Source organism: Nuphar pumila, chromosome 15, assembly GCF_984573655.1.
Source record: "Nuphar pumila chromosome 15, dmNupPumi1.hap1.1, whole genome shotgun sequence".
Classification (NCBI taxonomy): Eukaryota; Viridiplantae; Streptophyta; class Magnoliopsida; order Nymphaeales; family Nymphaeaceae; genus Nuphar; species Nuphar pumila.
In genome coordinates, this window is record NC_143263.1 from 75869475 (window position 1) to 75890564 (window position 21090).

General features: G+C 38.5%; 1 protein-coding gene and 1 long non-coding RNA gene across 2 annotated transcripts in view; both read left to right on the top strand.

Annotated features, from left to right (window-relative positions):
* Positions 1 to 18060, top strand: part of LOC149815644 (acyl-acyl carrier protein thioesterase ATL3, chloroplastic-like) — a 30142-nt gene extending 12082 nt beyond the window's left edge. Inside the window, exons 4-5 of the mRNA XM_089989779.1 lie at positions 10780 to 10817; positions 17784 to 18060. Coding sequence (XP_089845905.1) covers positions 10780 to 10817; positions 17784 to 17883 — 138 coding nt within the window. The 3' untranslated portion in view covers positions 17884 to 18060. The remainder of the gene's footprint in view (positions 1 to 10779; positions 10818 to 17783) is intronic.
* LOC149815645 (uncharacterized) lies at positions 2165 to 3132 on the top strand. The gene is made up of 3 exons (XR_016427924.1): positions 2165 to 2386; positions 2476 to 2576; positions 3033 to 3132. It is a non-coding gene; the product is annotated as an uncharacterized LOC149815645 (long non-coding RNA).
* Positions 18061 to 21090: the final 3030 nt, after the last annotated feature.

Sequence of the window (21090 nt, forward strand, 5' to 3'; positions counted from 1 at the left end):
ATTTTCGTGCATTCGCTTTACCTCTTCTTCGTTGTGGTTCCATTTCTAGGGTTTCATTTCGTGCATTCGGGGGAAGGGGAAAGTGAGAGATGGCGCAGGAAGGAGGGGAGCACCAGAACGGGAGCGGAGCAGAGAACGACGACGAATCCGCTGCGAAGTTCTCGATGCTCAGGCCGAAGCTTTTGGTTCAGGCGCCGAGGGCGGCCGATGTCGTCGCCTTCTACAATGTAGCTTTCGGTGCCGAGGAAGTCGAGCGTTCCAACCACCTCAAGAGGAAGGCCGATCACGAGCTCCCTCTCATCCTCTTCTCTCGCCTCCGACTCGGCGTCATGGAGTTCCTTGTCGCCGACGAGACCGATGAGTCTGAAGCCGGGTTAGTTTCTCTCTCTCTCTCTCGTTTCCTTGCTTCAGTATTCGAAGTCGGTTTAAATCGAGTGAGGTCAGTTTAAATTTTGAATGGGGAGAGGGAAAATTTCGCGCTCGGTTTAAATCGAAAATTAGCGACGGATTTCTCGAGGGAATTTTTCCATCGCTAATTAGCAATGGATTAGCGACGAAAAAATTCTCTCGCTAAATCCGTCGCTAAAATGTTTTCTTATATTGAGAATTAGCGACAAAAAAATTGGTGTCTCTAATCCGTCGCTAAGTAGTGACAGTTTAGCGATGAAAGTTTTTCATCGCTAATCCGTCGCTACCTATCGACGGATTCATGAAGAAAGTTTTCTCTAGCTAATTTTTCGCAAATTTAAGACGGAAAAAATCCATCGCAAATTTTCGTCGCTAATTAACAATTTTCTTGTAGTGTTACTGATGAGAATTCTCACTTTGGGAGCCATTCCAAACACACTGCAATTCAAGGGGACCATTTTTGACTTTGAACCATCCGCTTAATTTGATTTGGGAATCCGGAGATAGTTCTCTCTACCATCTGCACCAAATTAGGGTAATTGTTTTGGAATACCAAAAATGAAAGCTTTTATCAGAAAGGTTCCCAACACACACAAGGATACCCACTGGCAACTCCTACCAACCCCGCGGAGCGCCCGTTGGTCCATATTGACAAACTTAACACATGTTAGCAATCATTCAAGCACCTATAATTTTTTTTACATAATTCTTTGCCTTTAGTTTGTCTGTTTGTGTTTTCTTTTTTTGCATGGTGGTGGCAATTGCGCATCATGCACTAGGGATTCTTGCACTATCATTATTGTATAGTAAACTAATGAGACCAAGAGTGTTTAATATGGTTTCAATAGGTAAAATTTTCAAGTTTTAGACCTTGTTTTAAAGGAATATCGTTCATAAGAGTCACGCCAAACTTGACTTCCAACAGAACGTACGTTGGTCAAAGGTGAACGACACCATCCAGATTTGGTAATCTTCTTATGAAAGAAGCATTTTATTCAAAATCTCTACATATTTTCTATCGTCAACGTTTTCCCGAGAACCAGGTTTGTGACTGTGCAAGTAAGCTGGAATTTCTCGTGGCTTTATTGGTCTACTGGTCAGGTTACATCTCATGAACCTTGCAAGTAGGGGTGTCAACGGGTCGGGTTTACCCAGACCTGACTCGAACCAAACCTTATAGGGTAGTCCGGGTATTGTGATAAATAATAAGACCTGAATAAAACCTGGGTCTGGATCCCCAGTAATACGTGGACCCGGGTATAGTTTATGAAATTATATACCAGCCCAACCCGAGTTTCAATTAAGACCTGCAAATTTTTAATGTAAAAATTATAAAAAATATGGTTTTACTGGGTATGGTTTGGGTCTGCCTCACGTAGTTCTTATCAGGTTCGAGTATGGTTTTTCTTATAGTTGACCTAATTAGACTCGGGTCCAGACTCAATACCATACCCAAAAATCTGGTTTCACCTGGGTCCGAACCAAACCCGACCGGTTGACACCCCCAATTGCAAGGACCATAATTATGAGTACTTGGAAAAAGACATGCAGAAAATCGCATTGAGATCCAAACTTGGATTTGAATTTAACACACAAAATCCACGTGCTAGTTAGTTAGATGCTTGTTTAGTCAACAGAAATTGGAAAAGGCAAAATCGAACATGCAGAGAAGGAGGCTGCCTGGAAGGGAAGGCTGTGAATAAGGTTATATAAATTGATGCAATTAGACACAAAGGAACCCAACTTGGTGATAGAAGATGGAAGCCATAACCAAGTTCAGCTATGGTGCTTTCCGCCCCTTCTACCCTTCCATTACCACACAGCCTGCAGGCTCAAACTCAACCACTCTGCTTAGGGTTCCATCAACAACCAAGTTGCCATCTCAAAGACTGCTTAGTCTGACACCTCCTCGCAGCTTACTCCTTAACAAGGATCCTTGCACCCTCCTCCAAAACCAAGATGTGCAAAATGGATCATGGTACTTCCCTCTCACTACAACTATAGCCCATTGCCAGGCCTAATAACAAGAGGATCAAAGAGTACTAATTTGGGATTTGACTTCTTCAGTGTGCAGGGCTGTCACGATGTTGAACTTCAAGTTCGTGATTATGAATTGGACCAATATGGAGTTGTTAATAATGCCATATATTCCCATTACCTCGAACATGGTGAGACTGCAATGGTTTTGTTTTTGTTTCTAGTTTGGTTTTAACCATTTTTGAGCTACAGCACTGATGGATTCACCAAAATGTAACCCTGTATTTGGCTTCAGAAAAATGAGATTCAAAAGAAGAATATAACCCAATCATCATGATTTGATTTTATTGAGACGGCATTCATAGCTTTACATGTGTCTACACACAAGCATCATGATTTTGATTTTCAAGTCGCACCACTGGCAATATACTTCTTTAACATACTGTTTATCATTTTTTACCAGCTCTAATTATTTCATATTGCTTATGGAAATAAGAATTGGAGAATTAGTTCCTCTTGGCAGGCATATCATTGCCTGCCAATTGTGAAACATGTGTATCAAGATTGATTTCTCTAAATTTTTGTTTTTCTTTGATGGTTGAATGCGTACACTAGTTAAAGTGCACTACATTCCATATGTGTTTTAGGTTATACAGATGTGTTTGTCAGAGTTGGTATCGATATCGATGGATTGAAGTCTGAAGGCCATGCAGCTGCAACACACAAGCTGTCTCTCAAGTTTATCACCCCTTTACAAATAAGTAGTTAGCCATTCAATTACTGTAGAAAGCAGACAGAGTTGCTCACCAAACAATTCAGCCCTATCGGCTGGTGCTAGGTAGCGGCTGCCCCGAGGCGTGGTCCAGTGTTCTGGACGAACACTTATAAAGTGCTTCGCCCTTTTAAGAGACAGAGGGGGGCAGAACACTCTGCTTCCCGCCTATCCCCCTAATGAAAAGGGGCACACACTTGTAAAGTGTTCTCCTGGATCACACCACAGTTACTGTAGCATCTTTGGTGATTATCCATTTTATCATACGGAATTTTAGCGTGATTTGGACCACTACTATTTCAGTCTTTCCACTCAATGAAATAAGTAGGGGTTAATATCATTTTTGTTTATTTTGTATGATGAACAATATATTACAAGTTTCAATTTGTATAAGCTAGATAGATAGAGGGTTTCTTCCATGATGCTAAGAAGTTTGCACTTTGTAATTGTGGATGCAGCGTGGAGATAAGTTTGTCCTGAGACTGAAAATTTCAAAAGTTTCTACCACACGTTTGTTTTTCGATTTTTTCATTTTCAAGCTTCAAAATCAAGAGGTAACTATCACAATTGACAGTAAGAAGAAATCATGTCAATTCGATAAAAAAAATGGAAAAAACTGCTGCTGACTTTCTCCTTGTTAAATTCTCAGCTAGTCTTGGAAGGAAGTTCAATAATTGCTTGGATTGACAGAAACAACCATCCTGCACGTATTCCATCGGAAGTAAAATTGAAGTTGCAGACTATTTGATGCTACTATTGTACACATTGCCACCCATGGATACATGTTTCTGCTAGAGGTCATCGTTACAACATCCACAAAAGCAAAATTCCCTACAAAGAAAGGAGAAAAATGCTAGTGTTTTCTACTTCAAGAAGGCTGCCAATAAATGATGGTGTCTTTATGTAGTCATTCTAGTTCAAATAGATAGAAGAAATGGTGAAAGCTTTTAGTGTTGTTGCAACTCTGTAATTAAATTGTCATACTATTATCAATCATCAATAAATTAATTCTTGTGCACTCATTTTCATTCATCACAATTCCTAGCGTAGTTCAAAATAAATAGGGTCCGTTTGTTTCATGTAATATTCAGAGAAAATTACTGAGCTGGCATACCTTTTCCTTTATTTCCTATTATTAGTAAAACCAACATCCAATTATAAGGCGTGCTGAAACAATTTGGTCCTACCAGTATTCTTGTTCCAATCCTTTCATACCTCCCCGCCTATGAAAGCATTCTCATGTGAAGACTAAGCTAACAGGATTTTTTTTTGAAATTTGTACCCATTTCCATGAAAGGTCTAAACAGAAGTGAGAAGAAGAAGAAAATTTAAGTAAACATACACTATTTACGTGATTCAACAGAAGAGATAGTACTTTTCTTATTTTATCGTCCTTGGCTCTTTACAATTGTATAGACTATTTCTCACATATCATGGTGAGATCACTCACTTACAATACAACAACGGGTGGTTTTTTTCATCCTCATTGAGTTTCCTTCCTTTGTAGTTTGATTTGCTGAGATTGTAGAGTTGCATACTTACCCTTTGATACTCCATACTTATCCTTCAAGCCTTCTAGAATATCGATACCATTTTATCCTTCATTTGATGGCGGACTCGTCACGAAAGCCAATCCACGATCTGAGATCCAAATGGATCTCCACGCATGGAATCTAAGTTAAGCAGGTGAGTCCGAATAGGACTCAAATAATCTATATTTCAAAGTCTAAGCACTCTGTTTCGACAGAGGTGGCTAACACATGAAACTTGTGCGACGCACACACCTTTTCAACGGATCCAAAAACGCCAGATTCAGATCTGTGTAGGCAGAGTTATGAAAGATTCTATGGGGCGCATGGACAGGACACCCAAAATTGGCAGGTGACTAGTCCAACTACTTGGAGAGAGATTTTGATCCCTTTGCTGATGGAGTTTGGAAAAACTCTAAATAGGTAAGTTATGCCAAATCTTATTATCTTTCCAAAAAATCAAAGTTTGTAATTTTCGGAGTAAGATGTTGAAACTTATACCTAGATTACGATATTGTATTTTCTTTTCTATGCTAAATGAGCCGATGAACACGGTATCAAACATGCAAAAAAGTAATCAACTTTTTGACACAGTAAACAATGGAATCAACAAAAAATCAAAACATGAGGATTCTCAATCTAAATATTATTTTTTTAGATCGTGGTTCAGTTCAATACACAAAGCAGGGATGACAAAGATACACTGCAAATAGGAGATGCTATCAAAAATATAACAGACAGTCTAGATCTAAAATATCTTTCGATTAACAAAGATTGATGGATATTTTAGACTAACATCCAACTTGATTCAGGAAACATCATAAACATGAAAGTTAAAGCTCTAGGTGTCGCTTTTTTATCAAGTTATAATTTGCAAATTTTTGTTCATTAAACAAAAAGATATGATGAAAACACGAAATACTAGCAGTGATGCGATGCACAGGACAAAACTCTGGTCTTATGCAATTGACTAAAACTTGTCGGGGATTTTAGCATCCTAACAATGATGCTTCAAGAAAAATAGTAAGAAAAAAACTTAAAGGGGAGGATATTAGCTTTTCAACAAGCCAATGATCACTCGATTTGGACCAATATCTAAGGAGATACAGTCAAAATATCGGGACAATGTCTGACAATCCTGAATGCATAAACGACTTTCCTTAGTAGAAAATGAGTTTTATCAAAACCCAAACATACATCAACAAAATGAGTTTCTGAACAACCAAAATCACATGAACAATTTCATTAACACTTTAGAAATAGTCTCACAATCTTGAACAAGGAATATAACAGTCGATGATAACAAATATACAATAAACACAAGATATAGCTAACAAGTTTGGAAAAAGTGTTATCGTGTTTGCAACAACAAGATCGAAGAACACTTCAACAACTTCCTCAAATGCAGAACAACACAAACACAAGATTTGTCCACACAAGCACAAGAGGTATCTTTCTTGAATCAACACCCTCACACGATTTTCTTTAACCTTTCCCAAAGGATTTCTTTTAAAACCAAATGATAGCCAAGCTCTCAATCACGATTTTCTTTTTTCTTCCAAATTTCAAATCAATCGCCTCTTGGTCGACCCCCCTCCCCCCCACCTTGGGCTCTTAAACACCCAAAATAGAGCTTCATAAAGAGAGTCAGGCCTTCCCAAGGCAGCCTCTTTCCAAAGCATTGAATAAGCCATTTTTAGAATTAGAGCTTTAAAACCCTTTCTACAACTTAATTGACTTCAAAGTCAAATGAGAATTCAAATTGGGGACTATGGATGTCCACACTAAGTGGCGTCACCTATAAGAGTCCAATTATAAGGTGTGCTGACACAATTTGGTCCTACCAGTATTCTTGTTCCAATCCTTTCATACCTCCCCGCCTATGAAAGCATTCTCATGTGAAGGCTAAGCTAACAGGATTTTTTTTTGAAATTTGTACCCATTTCCATGAAAGGTCTAAACAGAAGCGAGAAGAAGAAGAAAATTTAAGTAAACACACTCTATTTACGTGATTCAGCAGAAGAGATAATGCTTTTCTTATTTTATCGTACTTGGCTCTTTACAATTGTATAGACTATTTCTCACATATCATGGTGAGATCACTCACTTACAATACAACAACTGGTGGTTTTTTTCATCCTCATCGAGTTTCCTTCCTTTGTAGTCTGATTTACTTAGATTGTAGAGTTGCATACTTACCCTTTGATACTCCATACTTATCCTTCAAGCCTTCTAGAATATCGATACCATTTTATCCTTCATTTGATGGCGGACTCGTCACGAAAGCCAATCCACGATCTGAGATCCAAATGGATCTCCACGCATGGAATCTAAGTTAAGCAGGCGAGTCCGAATAGGACTCAAATAATCAATATTTCAAAGTCTGAGCACTCTGTTTCAACAGAGGTGGCTAACACATGAAAGTTTTGCGACGCACACATCTTTCCAACGGATCTAAAAACGCCAGATTCAGATCTGTGTAGGCAGAGTTATGACAGATTCTATGGAGCGCATGGATAGGACACCCAAAATAGGCAGGTGAGTAGGCCGACTACTTGGAGAGAGATTTTGATCCCTTTGCCGATGGAGTTTGCAAAAACTCCAAATAGGTAAGTTATGCCAAATCTTATTATGTTTCCAACAAATCTGAGTTTGTAATTTTTGGAGTAAGATGTTGAAACTTATACCTAGATTACGATATTTTATTTTCTTTTCTATGCTAAATGAGCCGATGAACAAGGTATCAAACATGCAAAAAAGTAATCAACTTTTTGACACAGTAAACAACGGAATGAGAAAAAATCAAAACATGAGGATTCTCAATCTAAATATTATTTTTTCAGATCGTGCTTCAGTTCAATAAACAAAGCAGGGCTGACAAAGATGCACTGCAAATAGGAGATGCTATCAAGAATATAACAGACAGTCTAGATCTAAAATATCTTTCGATTAACAGAGATTTACGGATATTTTAGACTAACATCAAACTTGATTCAGGAAACATCATAAACATAAAAGTTGAAGCTCTAGGTGTTAATTTTCTAACAAGTTATAATTTGCAAATTTTTGTTTAGTAAACAAAAAGATATGCTGAAAACACGAAATAGTAGTAGTGATGCGATACACAGGATAAAACTCTGGTCTTATGCAATTGAATGAAACTTGTCGGGGATTTTAGCATCCTAACAATGATGCTTCAAGAAAAATAGTAAGAAGAAAACTTGAAGGGGAGGATATTAGCTTTTCAACAAGCCAATGATCACTCGATTCAGACTAGTATCTAAGGAGATACAGTCAAAATAAACGGACAATGTCTGACAATCCTGAATGCATAAACGACTTTCTATAGTAGAAAATGAGTTTTATCAAAACCCAAACATACATCAACAAAATGAGTTTTTGAACAACCAGAATCACATGAACAATTTCATTAACACTTTAGAAATAGTCTCGCAATCTTGAACAAGGAATCTAACAGTCGATGATAACAAATATATAATGAACACAAGATATAGCTAACAAGTTCGAAAAAAGTGTTATTGTGTTTGCAACAACAAGATCGAAGAACACTTCAACAACTTCCCCAAATGCAGAACAACACAAACACAAGATTTGTCCACACAAGCTCAAGAGGTATCTTTCTTGAATTTGCACCCTCACACGATTTTCTCTAACCTTTCCCTAAGGATTTCTTTCAAAACCAAATGATAGCCAAGCTCTCAATCACGATTTTCTTTTTTCTTCCAAATTTCAAATCAATCGCCTCTTGGTCGACCCCCCCCCCCCTGAAAGTGCAGTAGGATCGAGGCAACGAGCACTAGAGGGGGGGTAAATAGTGCTTTTAAAAATTGTCTACGCAATTTTGACGGATTTTGCAATTCACAAAGCAAACACACAAATAACACAATAATTTATCCTGGTTCGGTCTTTCCCGACCTAAATCTAGTCCCCAAGCAAAACCCGCTTGAGATTTCCACTATCAACCTTGTGTAACTACAAGATCATACAGACCAAATCCGGTCCCACTTTCAGTAACACACCTACTGAAATCAAACAACTCCTTTAAACCAAGGAGTCTTTCCTTTTACAGAAAATTGAAACAAGTAACAACTTACAATACAACCTATGAGCCCTTCTTATGAATACAAATGAGATGCAATTTGCTTTTGAGGTTGTTGAAATACTCTACTCACGAATTCACTATCTCTCAAAGGAATTTGAGTGAAAAACTGAAGTGAAAAATATCACGTGAGTGAGAAAATGAATATAAGTGAAAAACAAAGAGTAATTGATTCATATTGATTGAATTGCAGTGCTTTTGAGTGTAAAATGCTCTCATATTTATAGTTGAAAGATTTCATACGTTCAGGGTATGAAAGGGTGTCAAAACAATCCATTTTGAACGATCAAAACGCTTGAAAAATGAAAAGACACGCTTTTTTAAAGTTTCAAGAAAAATGGCAAAATTAGTCGACTGGAACAGTAGTTAGTCGACTAATAATTAGCTATTAGTAAACTGACAGTTATCGTCGGTCGACTGATCTGTTAATCGAGCCATTTGAAAATCTGAAGTTTTGAAACTTAGTTGACTAGCACTACAAGAAAATTGTTAATTAGCGACGGAAATTAGCGACGGATTTTTCCCGTCGCTACTTAGCGACAGATTAGCTAGAGATAGAATCTGTCGCTAATTTGCGACGGATTAGCGAGGAAACGACTTTTATCGCTAATCTGTCGCTACTTAGCGACGGATTAGCGACTGCATGTTTTTGTCGCTACTTTTGATTACAAGAACACCATTTTAGCGACGGATTTAGAGAGGGAACTCTGTCGTCGCTACTCCGTCGCTAATTAGCGATGGAGTAGCGACAGAATATATTCTGTCGCTTTTTTGGTATTTGGGTTTCGCGACGGCTTCGCGACGGAATTTTTCCGTCGCTAAGCCGTCGCTAAATGTCGCGTAAATCCCTAATCCCATCCCTCTTTCTCTTTTCCCTGTTTCGCTGTACTGCACCCTCCCGCCGCCCGTCGGCCCTCGCCACCGTCCGGCCACCGCCGCTCGCCAGCCGCCGCTCCCCATCCACCGCTCGCCAGCCGGCGCTCGCCAGCTGCCGCTCCCCGTCAACCTCCCGCCACCGTCCGGCGAAGCGCAGGTTCTTCTTCTTCTTCTTCTTCTTCTTCTTCTTCTTCTTCTTCTTCTTCTTCTTCTTCTTCTTCTTCTTCTTCTAAACGCAGGGGGTACGCCCCTTCCCTTCCGGAAACGGAGGGGGTTTAACCCCCTGCCGTGCTTTCCGGCAGGGGGGGTCGACCCCCTGCGTTTCCGGCAAGGGGGGTCGACCCCCTGCGTTTCCGGCAAGGGGGGTCGACCCCCTGTCGGAAAGGCATGGGGGGTCGACCCCCTGCCGGAAACGCATGGGGGGTCGACCCCCTGCCGGAAACGCATGGGGGGTTGACCCCCCTGCCGTAAAGGCACGGCAGGGGGTCAACCCCCCATGCCGGAAATGCCTTTCCGGCAAGGGGTTTAACCCCCTTCCCTGTTTTAAAAAGAATTTTTGTCGGCTGGGCCGGCTGGGCCGGCTATGGCCCTGTCATAGGCTCGCCTAGCACCCAGCCGACTGGGTGCTGGGCCTGGCGCACCTGCCAGCATGCTGGCAGTCAGCCGAGTGCTACTCGGCTGGCTGCCAGCCAGCCAACAGCCACCAACGTGAATAAAAAGATTTTTTTTTTTGAAATAAAGGGATCATACCCAGCCGATCACTCGGCTGGGCCAACAACGAGGGTTCACGGCTTGACTTCGGCTGGTCTGTCAGCCGACACCCATACCACATCGATCGTGCCATGGATTTCTTTTTGAAAAAAAAAATGAAAAACAAGGAAAAATATCAATATAACATAGTGGATTCGTAGATCCACTGATTCGCCATGGATTTCCATCAAAACATGCATGGAAATCCTACCTCTACCCGATTTCTCAAATGTTTCACATAAGAAAATGCCCGTACCTTGAGAGAAATACCCGATTTTTTTAGTTAGTGTTTCATCTTGTTTCATGATTAGTTAGTTTGTTACTTAATTTGTTTTGTTTTTGTGCAGATTTTTCAACGGAACCAACTCGTGCTCGGCCACCTGTGGTAAGTAAATGACAAAAACAATGCAAATCGGGTAAATACCCGTGGTGAGTAAGTGATGCAAACGTATCACATGTTATTTAATTTATTGAATGCAGCACTTTATTGTTCACACACTCACTTAGTTGTTGATATCTAGGACTGCTTTGTTGGAGTTCGGAGATCATGCTGAGCATGATTTTAATGTAGAAATATGGAAGTGTTCTTATTTTTGGAGTACGGAGTCCATGCTAAGCATGGTAGTAGTTAGTGAGATATTGAAGTGTGTTTGCTGCAGGTACATGTTTGCCATTTATTTGATATGAATGATTATGATGTATTGCAATGTTTGATGTAATTGTATCCATGCTTGCATGTAGTTACTTTCAATTTGATTTTGACTTCCATGTGAAATTTTATAATAAAAGCATGCTTCAAATGATTGTATCATGTCATTAATAGTTTGCACATGAAAATATTAAGTTATCAATGCATGCATCAAAATTCTTGTTATTGTTTGACATAGTATATTGCATGATAAATTTGATATTTTCTTCATCGTCGCATTCTGATTGTTTTTTTCTTAATTCGTTAGGATACTATTCGTAACATCATACGACAGAATGACTGCAAACCGTGAATGGATGTACCGTAGGATAGTGGACAATGAGTTATCGCATGAATATATGGATGGTGTCGATAGTTTTATTGAATTTGCAACGGCGAGTGTCAGTACGGTAGATCCCACAGGTCGGATTAGGTGTCCCTGCAAGATTTGTAAGAATAATCGATTTGTAGAACCTCATGGCGTTAGACATCACCTATACAGGAAGGGTTTTGTGAGTGATTATCAGAACTGGGCGTTTCATGGAGAAGAATTTAGAAACGATTTTGATGCACGGGTGAATGTGGTGCACGATAATCCATATACGAATTTGATATTTGATGCTGCAGGAACAGAACTGGGTTCTGCTATGAGTTCTAGTGATGTAAGAACTGTCGTAGATGAAGAATCACCAAACGATGCAGCTAGTAGATTTTATGATTTACTTAAAGATGCTGATGAGCCACTTTGGAACGGTTGTGAGAGTCACACTATCTTGTCTGCAGTTCTTCAACTAATGAATTTGAAGTCCGAGTATAATTTGAGTCAATCATGTTTTGACCGTTTGTGCATGATTGTGAAGAGTATGTTGCCTAAAGATGAGAAATTGCCACAAAATTTCTATCGTGCGAAAGTTATGGTCAACGCTCTAGGTATGGGTTACAAAAAGATTGATGCTTGTCCAAATCACTGCATGTTGTATTTCAAGGAGCAGGAAAACGACATATCATGCCCGTCATGTGGGCATCCTCGGTTCAAGCCAAAGACAAGAGGCAATGGTAGCACGAGATCAAAGGAAGTTTCATACAAGTCGCTCCGCTACTTTCCTATCACTCCTAGATTGCAGCGATTGTATATGTCTTCAAAGACAGCTAAACACATGAGATGGCATGCAAATAAAGTTCGACACGATGAAAACAAGATCACGCATCCTGTTGACGCTGAAGCTTGGAAGCACTTTGATCGTACTCATCAGAACTTCGCAATGGAAGTGCGAAATGTTAGACTCGGTCTATGTACAGATGGATTTAATCCATTTGGGGGTAGATCAACTCCATACTCATGCTGGCCAGTATTTGTAACTCCATACAACCTTCCACCAAGCTTGTGTATGAAACGTCCAAATCTTTTCTTGTCTCTGTTGATCCCTGGTCCGACCTCACCTGGCCAAAATCTTGATGTATATCTAAGGCCATTGATTGATGAATTAAAAGTACTGTGGGATGACGGTGTTACCACGTATGATGCCCACAAAAAACAAAATTTCAACATGAAGGCCGCTGTTCTATGGACAATCAGTGACTTCCCTGCATATGGTATGTTATCTGGTTGGAGCACACATGGGAGGTTGGCTTGTCCGTACTGCATGGAGGATTCCAAAGCTTTTAGATTGAGGCATGGAAGGAAGCCTTGCTGGTTTGATTGCCATCGTCGATTTCTACCCAGCGATCATCCGTTCCGACGTCAAAAGAATGCATTTACAGCAGGCACAACTGAAATGGAAGGTCCATCCTCAAGATTGTCTGGCATAGAGATTTTAAGAAGATTGCGATACTTTCCAAATGTATTAACAGATGCCCGCAGTCCTACACCCTTCCGTGGATTTGGGAAGGAACACAATTGGACGAAAAAATCTATTTTTTGGGAACTACCGTATTGGCCGACCCTATTGATACGACATAATTTGGATGTGATGCATGTAGAGAAAAATGTGTTTGATAATGTGTTCAATACAGTAATGAATATTAAAGGAAAAACGAAGGATAATCCGAAGGCCCGTATGGATTTAAAATTAATATGTAAAAGACCAGAATTGGAACTCAAAGAGTATAATGGCAAAGTACTGAAACCAAAGGCGAAGTACGTGCTCGGACCTGATCAAATAAAACATGTATGTCAATGGTTGAGACAACTGAGATTTCCAGATGGATATGTCTCTAACATTGCTCGGGCTGTGAAGATTGACGATGGACAGTTATATGGGTTGAAGAGCCATGATTGTCATATCTTTATGCAACGATTGATACCCCTAGCATTCCATGATATGTTAGACAAACCTATATGGGGGGTATTGTCTGAGTTGAGCGGATTTTTCAGAACATTGTGCGCATCGGAGGTCATTGTATCAGATGTAAAGAATCTCGAGGACTCTGTCATCACCACTGTTTGTCTGTTAGAAAAGATATTTACGCCAGCATTTTTCGATGTTATGGAACATTTGATCATACATCTGCCATATGAACTAAGGGTTGGTGGCCCTGTGCAATATCGATGGATGTACCCATTTGAAAGGTATATGTTTTTTTATATTTGTCTCTTTAATGACAGATATTTAAAATTTGAAATGTATATTCTTGTCAGATGCATGTTCGACCTAAAAAAAAAGGTTCGTAATAAAGCAAGAGTAGAAGGCTCTATTTGTGAGGCGTACACTTTAGAAGAGATTTCAAATTTCTCATCTATGTACTTCGAACCTCATATTTCAACACGTTACACATGCCCGCCCCGTAACGATGATGGAGAACAAGTAACTGTAGCTGACAAGCTGTCGATATTTCAACGACTTGGGCATGCATTTGGTAGTTGCCGATCAAGGCTATTGACAGATCGAGAGCAAGATGCAGCACACATCTATATTCTTTTTAATTGTTCAGCGATCGACCCATACATCGAGTAAGTATATGTATATGCAACTCAATTATAAATCCTTTTATGTTCTATATGTGGATACATGGCTCGGTAATATAAGTATTTGTGGTTTGCAGACGATTTGATCTGGAGTTGCAAAGCAAAGTTTCACATCTCACTAATGCAGAAGTACAAAAAGAACGTGAAACTAAGTTTGTGGAGTGGTTGAAACAGTTGGTAAAGAAGCTAACATAAATTTTGTACTTATAAACAACACTAAGTTACTTAATTGATCGTGATCACAATAATTGTTTATGTCTGTGCGTAGGTTCGCCATGGTGATGTTAAAGATCAAGGAATATGTGATTTAGAAAATGGTCCGACCAAAGTTGTGCAATGCTACAACGGGTATATCGTAAATGGTTATCGATTCCATACAAAAGACTACGGTATAAACAAATCAACGATAAATAGTGGCGTGTGTGTCAAGGGTAGCAGCTACGGTGAAAATGAACATGATTACTACGGTGTTATAGAGGAAATAATGGAGTTGACTTACTTAGGCATGAATAACAGGGTTACGGTATTCAAGTGTCATTGGTTTGATCCAACTGCAACAAGACTCGACAAAGCTTCAGGCATTGTGGAGGTGAATCATAAATCCAGGTTTGGAACATATGAACCATTCATATTAGCCTCGCAAGCTCAACAAGTTTATTATACTTCATATCCGAGTATAAAAAAGTCAGATAGAAATGAATGGTGGGCAGTTTGCAAGGTGAAATCCAAACTATACCCCGAGTATGATCAGTTACAAGAAGATGAGTTAGCTGAAGACAGTGATTACTATCAATCAGATGATGTCTGTGACTTCGCTTATGGTCACGATGTTGCGCATGATATGCATGTCATATCTCCATTGGCTGATGAAACATTCATAGAGGAATGTGATCCAAATGATGTACCAAGTGGATGGGCAAACAATGAAGAAGAAGAAGAAGAAGAAGAAGAAGAAGAAGAAGAAGAAGAAAGTCAAACTAGTGACGAGGAAGAATTCTCAAGCTAGTGAAAAAAATCTTATACTACAAACCTCTATTTAAATGCATTGTAATACTTGATGTGAGTTGTATTGCAATACTTGGTGTGAATGATTAAAAATTTTATTTCAATGTATTGTAATACTTGATACGAATGATTCGAATGCATTGTAATTTATCTGAATGTATTATAATTTATGCAATTAACGAATGATTTGAATTAGTGCAATACTTGATGTCAATGATTTGAATTATTTGAATGCATTGCAATGCTTGATGTGAATGACTTGAATGCATTGTAATACTTGATGTGAATTATTTGAATGTATTGTATGACATATGTTATTTGTTAGAATATGGTTCGTGGAGGTTATAGTGGTCGCTCATCCAGTAGTAGCCAGGCTCAACCTTCATCTTCACGGGCTCCTGTGATAGGTATATCATATAACTAATTAGATGCTTGATTAGTTCAAATGCACATTCTGAGAACTTGGTGTGTATTTTTTTACAGATGATGTTGCGCCTGTATACGACCCACCTACACCAGTTGATCGCACAAGTCAACAGCCAACACAGGAAACAGGGTCTTCACAGGCTGGCACAAGAAGACTCATTCGAATAGTGTATATCGATAATCGACCGTAAGTATTTTGTTTTCAATTATTGCATATCTTTTAAATATTTTATATTGATATTTACTGTGTAACAATTCATGTGCAGCACGAGGTTTGAGCCACAAGAAGTAGTACGGGAGATTAGGAATTCACTTCTTCAACATCTACCAGGACCAGTTGCTCAATGGAAAGAGTACCCAAAGGAGGTATTAGACAGATTGTGGTCCTCATTCATGGTATACAGTTGTTCCTCATAGTTAATGTGTTTCATATTTAATTTATTTAAGCAATGTCTACTAACTTTCTGAAAATATTTGTAGGCTTCGAATCGCTTTGCAACTACGGTGGAAGAAAATGATGCAAGGAAGGTGTGGCAGAAGGTGGCTGCCAATCGATTTGCAGACATGCTGCACACTATGAAGACTGCAGCAAAAAAAGCATCTGGCGTAGTAGATGATCCATTACTGTGGAAGGGCCATGGTCCTATTACTATCAGGAGAGATTACTGGGATGAAATGTGCGATATGTGGGCGGGAGATGCATTTAAAAATCGCTCTGCGAAGGCTTCACAAAATCGATCGAAGATGCCCGAAGCCCATCTACACACAGGTGGATCTAAGACATTTGGGAGCCACCTAAAGAAAATGGTAACTCATCAATATATAATATTAATTTTATAAGTATAGTTGCAAATTTGTGTACTAAATCTTTTGTTATTTAACTTCGCAGGAAGCAGAAAAAGGAGGCAGTGTACCATATAAGGATGTGTTTGTAGAAACACATAAACGGAAGACCACGGGAGTCTTCGTATCAGAGAAGGCGAGAACGACAACGGTATGTATTAATTCTATTAATAATCATTGCAATATATATGCAAGTCATCATAATGTTATCATTAATTATTAATGAATACTTTAAACATTATTTTGTAGGAGGCATATGAGCAACAAATGGTAGAGCGATATGGTGAAGACGCTACTCAGCATCCATCATTTGATCCTACAGCATGGGTGACTGCAGCAGGTGAACCCAAAAAAGGTCGCGTGTTCGGGTTTGGGAGTAATATGAACACTTCACCAGTTATTGGTTCTTCCAGTTACGGCTCACCAACTTCTTGCGCCGACATAAGCTCCAAGCAGCCGACTATTCTTTCCGGTGATGATGTACGCGAGATCATTAATGAATCACTGAATAACTACTTCCAATACACCGTCGCCCCCTTTCTCCGAAATGAGATCAAGGCCGCTGTTCAGGATAGGGGATCTTCGATTCCAGGTCCCTCTCAGGTATAATCACATATATAGTTTTTTTGACTATCTTAAAGCACATCTGAGCATGGTAGAATCACATATAGAGTTTTTCTAGATGCCTTAGAACACATATGAACATGCTATAATCAATATTCAATTTTTTTACTGCCTTAGCACACATATGAGCATGATAGAATCACATATATATATATTTAACTTTTTGTCTGTCTTAGAGCACATATGAGCATGATAGAATCACATATAAAGTTTTTTTGATTGCATTAGAACACATAAGCATGCTATAATCACATATTCAGTTTTTTTACTGCCTAAGAACACATATGAGCATATTATAATCACATATTCTGTTTTTTGACTGCCTTAGCACACATATGAACATGCTATAATAACATATAGAGTTTTTTAACTGCCTTAGAACACATATGAACATGTTATATATCATTTATGATAGAATCACATATAAAATTTTTGGCTTTGCCTGCCTTAGAGCACATATGAGCATGCTATATTCACATATTCAATTTTTTTACTGCCTTAGCACACATACGAGCATGATCGAATCACATATATAGTTTTTTGCTTGCCTTAAAGCACATCTGAGCATGGTAGAATCACATATAGAGTTTTTTTATATGCCTTAGAACACATATGAACATGCTATAATCACATATTCAATTTTTTGACTGCCTTAGCACACATATGAGCATGATAGAATCACATATAGAGTTTTTTTATTGCCTTAGATCACACATGAGCACATGATAGAATCACATATAGTGTGTAATTTATTTCATTATATTTTGTTTATCAATACTGACTGTTCTTTTCTTGTGTAGGCTGCTAGCGATAATCAGGGTAGTGGAGCTGAAGGGACAGATAAAGACAATGAACAAGAAGACGCACAAAATCTTGGCGATGATTAGAGGACTGTGTTGAAGAAGTTCTATTTTTTTTATTTTTCCTAATTGTAATTGTTGAATTGTAAATAATTAAACTTCTTAGTTTTAAGGTGGAACGATTAATTATTATAGATACTTGTTATATGAATTTTTTTGTGTGGTTTGTTTTTTATTTACAGGAAATATAAATTGTACAGGAAATATAAATTGTACAGTTCTCCGTAATTAATTTTTAAATAAATTTTTTTGATTTTTTTTCGTTTTTGCGACGGATTAGCGACGGATTATTCCGTCGCTATTCATATTAATCTAGCGACGGCTTAGCGACGGAATTAAATCCGTCGCCACGCCGTGGTCGCCGTTTAGTACCGGCGGATTGGCGACGGAATATAGCGCTCGTTATTCCGTCGCAATTAGCGACGGACTTGGCGACGGAATAATTCCGTCGCCAGTTAGCGTCGAAATATTCGCGACGTAAGCATACTGTCGCCGCGTTGTCGCTAATCCGTCGCTAACATGGTTAGCGACGGATTAGCGACGGATTAGCGACGAAAGGTGGTCGTCGCTAATCTACTGCTCTGTTGTAGTGTAGAGAAAACTTAGTCGACTGATAATATCATTAGTAGACTGAAAAACCTTTCAGTCGACTGCTGCTAAATTTTTTTGAAAAACACAAATTTTGTCCGGTCGACTGATAAAAGCATTAGTCCACTGCTGCTAAATTTCCAGAAAACGGACATTCTTTTCGGTCGACTAATAAAACCTTCGGTCGACTAATTTGATAAAAATGACATTTAGTTTAAAAAATTTGGCGCGAAAGGATTAGTCAACTGGTGAGTCTATTGGTCGACTAATAAACACGAAAAATTAAATAGAGAGTTTTCTAAAAAGATTTTCATGAAGGGTTCTTTTAGAAAAGTTTTTCAAAAGACTTTTTAGCTGAAATGCAACCGAAATATGCACTCTAAGTAAGCCTCTTACAAGAATCTAAGACTTTTAATGAATTTAACATATGCACACTAGTCTTCAAAGATTCTTCATCGATTTCTTCAATGCTTGTCATCTTTCTTCATTGCTTTAGCTGAAATGCAGTTGATTCACTTGTTCATCATCAAAACCTTGTACTTGAAGTATCATGTACGGCTTCATTGTCGTAACAATCTTCCCCTTTTTTATGATGACAAACTTAATCAAAGATGAAGCATTTAGATGCATAGATGAAGATTTTACTCCCCCTATCAATATGCTGCAAAACATTAAAGTTAGTACATTCAAAGCACATATATCACATATTGATTGGTTTGCATTTCCATCATTACTTCATGCATTTTTATAAGTTTTTCATAAATGCAATTTTCAATACTTTCATGTAATTTTCATGTCATTTTATGTAATTTCCATTTCCATGTCATAATGTAATATGAAATTTCTATCTTTTTCTTTTTCTCCCCCTTTGTCATAATAAAAAAGCGTAAGGGCAGAAATAGCATAAGCAAAATGTAAATTCAAGTTCAAAATATTAGAACCCATAAAGTAGCAAAGTTTAGTAAAGACAGAAAACAAAGATCAGAAAAGTGAGTTAAGCAAGTCCTTGATTGCAGTAATATCTTTCTGAATCGAAGAAAGTTGTTGAGTCACATCTTCACGAAAAGTGTGTTGATGCAGCTCCAAAGCTTCCAGTCGCTACAAAACTTCATCATTGTTTTGACTAGTAGAAAATTTCTTTCATTTTGCTTGAGATGAAGGTGTCACAAAAGATGGTGAGGGTTCAGAAATTGATGGTTCAGTAGGATCAGATGGTTCAGTTTGATCAACGTTTAAAGGAGGCATATATTTGATTTTCATTCGTTTAAAAATAGTTTGATCAAAGAACTCCTTTTGCTCAATATATTTTTCATTGGTTAAGGGAACTTTGAAATGTCTGGAAATACGAGTTAGAAGACATCCATAAGGAAGAAATGGATTTTGTTTCCACAAATTAGTAAAATACACGTTGGCCCAATTTACAGAAATATTTTCAAATAAGACATAAAGAGCCGTAGAAAGATCTGTGGAATAGTAATCAAAAGAACCAGTTTTAGGTAGAACATTATGTGCAAGAATTCGTCCAACAATGCGTGCACGAGTTTGAAGATTAGTATTTTTGAAAGGAGGACAATGAGGTGCACCGGGAAGAAAAATTTGTTCAAAAATTCTTTCATCATTAAGTTCAATAGTATTGAAAAAAGTATCTGAAGGTGGAATTTCTAGGATTTGTCCAAGTAGTTTAGAATCAAACTCAATTTCAACATCACGAACAAGAGAGGAAAGAACTCCAGTTTCATGATCAATTTGTAAATTTGTATAAAACAAGTGAATCAGAAAAGGATAATGAAAAGTGTCTGCATAGGCATCAAAAAGAAGTGAAATACCTGGAAATAATTCTCTGATTTTGTAACAAGAATACATGTGAAAGAGGACATTTTGGCCTGGTAAAATAGGAAGTGCAGAAACCAATCAAAAAGTATCATATAAAAGAGGATTTCAAAGTAATCTGAGAGAAAATACATATTTTGCTAGAGGTGTAGGAGGAGGAGAACCTTTTGTGGATGCAGTCTTCTTACGAGGCATGGTTAAAACAGATTCACCAAAAAAAAAATTTTGTTGCAGAGAATGATTTATCAACACAGTTGTTGAGAAGAACAGTTGAAGATGGTGTTGATGTCAGCTTCCAAATGACGTCCGGCGAAAGGAAGATATCCGTCATCGTGCAACAGAAACACTTTGTGCAAAGTGAACGATGTGCCTTCAAATTCGTTGGTAGTGGCCAAAATAATCAGCAGTAACAACCCACTGAAAAGGGATGTCGATTCTCCACAGATTTTAGGCAAGAGGGAAGAGACGAGGAGGAGTCCGCGGTGGATGACGGCAAGTGAGAGGAGGCTGCCACAAATTCCGCCGAGGACTGAAGAGACACCAGTCACGGCAAGAGGATTTCGGCGAAAAGTCAAGAGACTCCCTGTCACGGCCAGAAAATTCCGGTGAGGAGGGGTTCGAACGGCACTCCGAGGGTTTTTCGGAAGAGAGAGAGGACAGAGAGAGAAGGTTTCGTTTTTCAAAGGGTTTCGTTTTTAAGAAAAACAAAAAGGTGAGTAAAAAAATGAAACGATGCCCCCTTTTTTTTTAAAAAAAATCAGGTGTTAAAAAAAATCCAAGGGGTATCGGGTCCCTTCAGTTGAAATTTAAAAAAAAAATTTAGTTGACT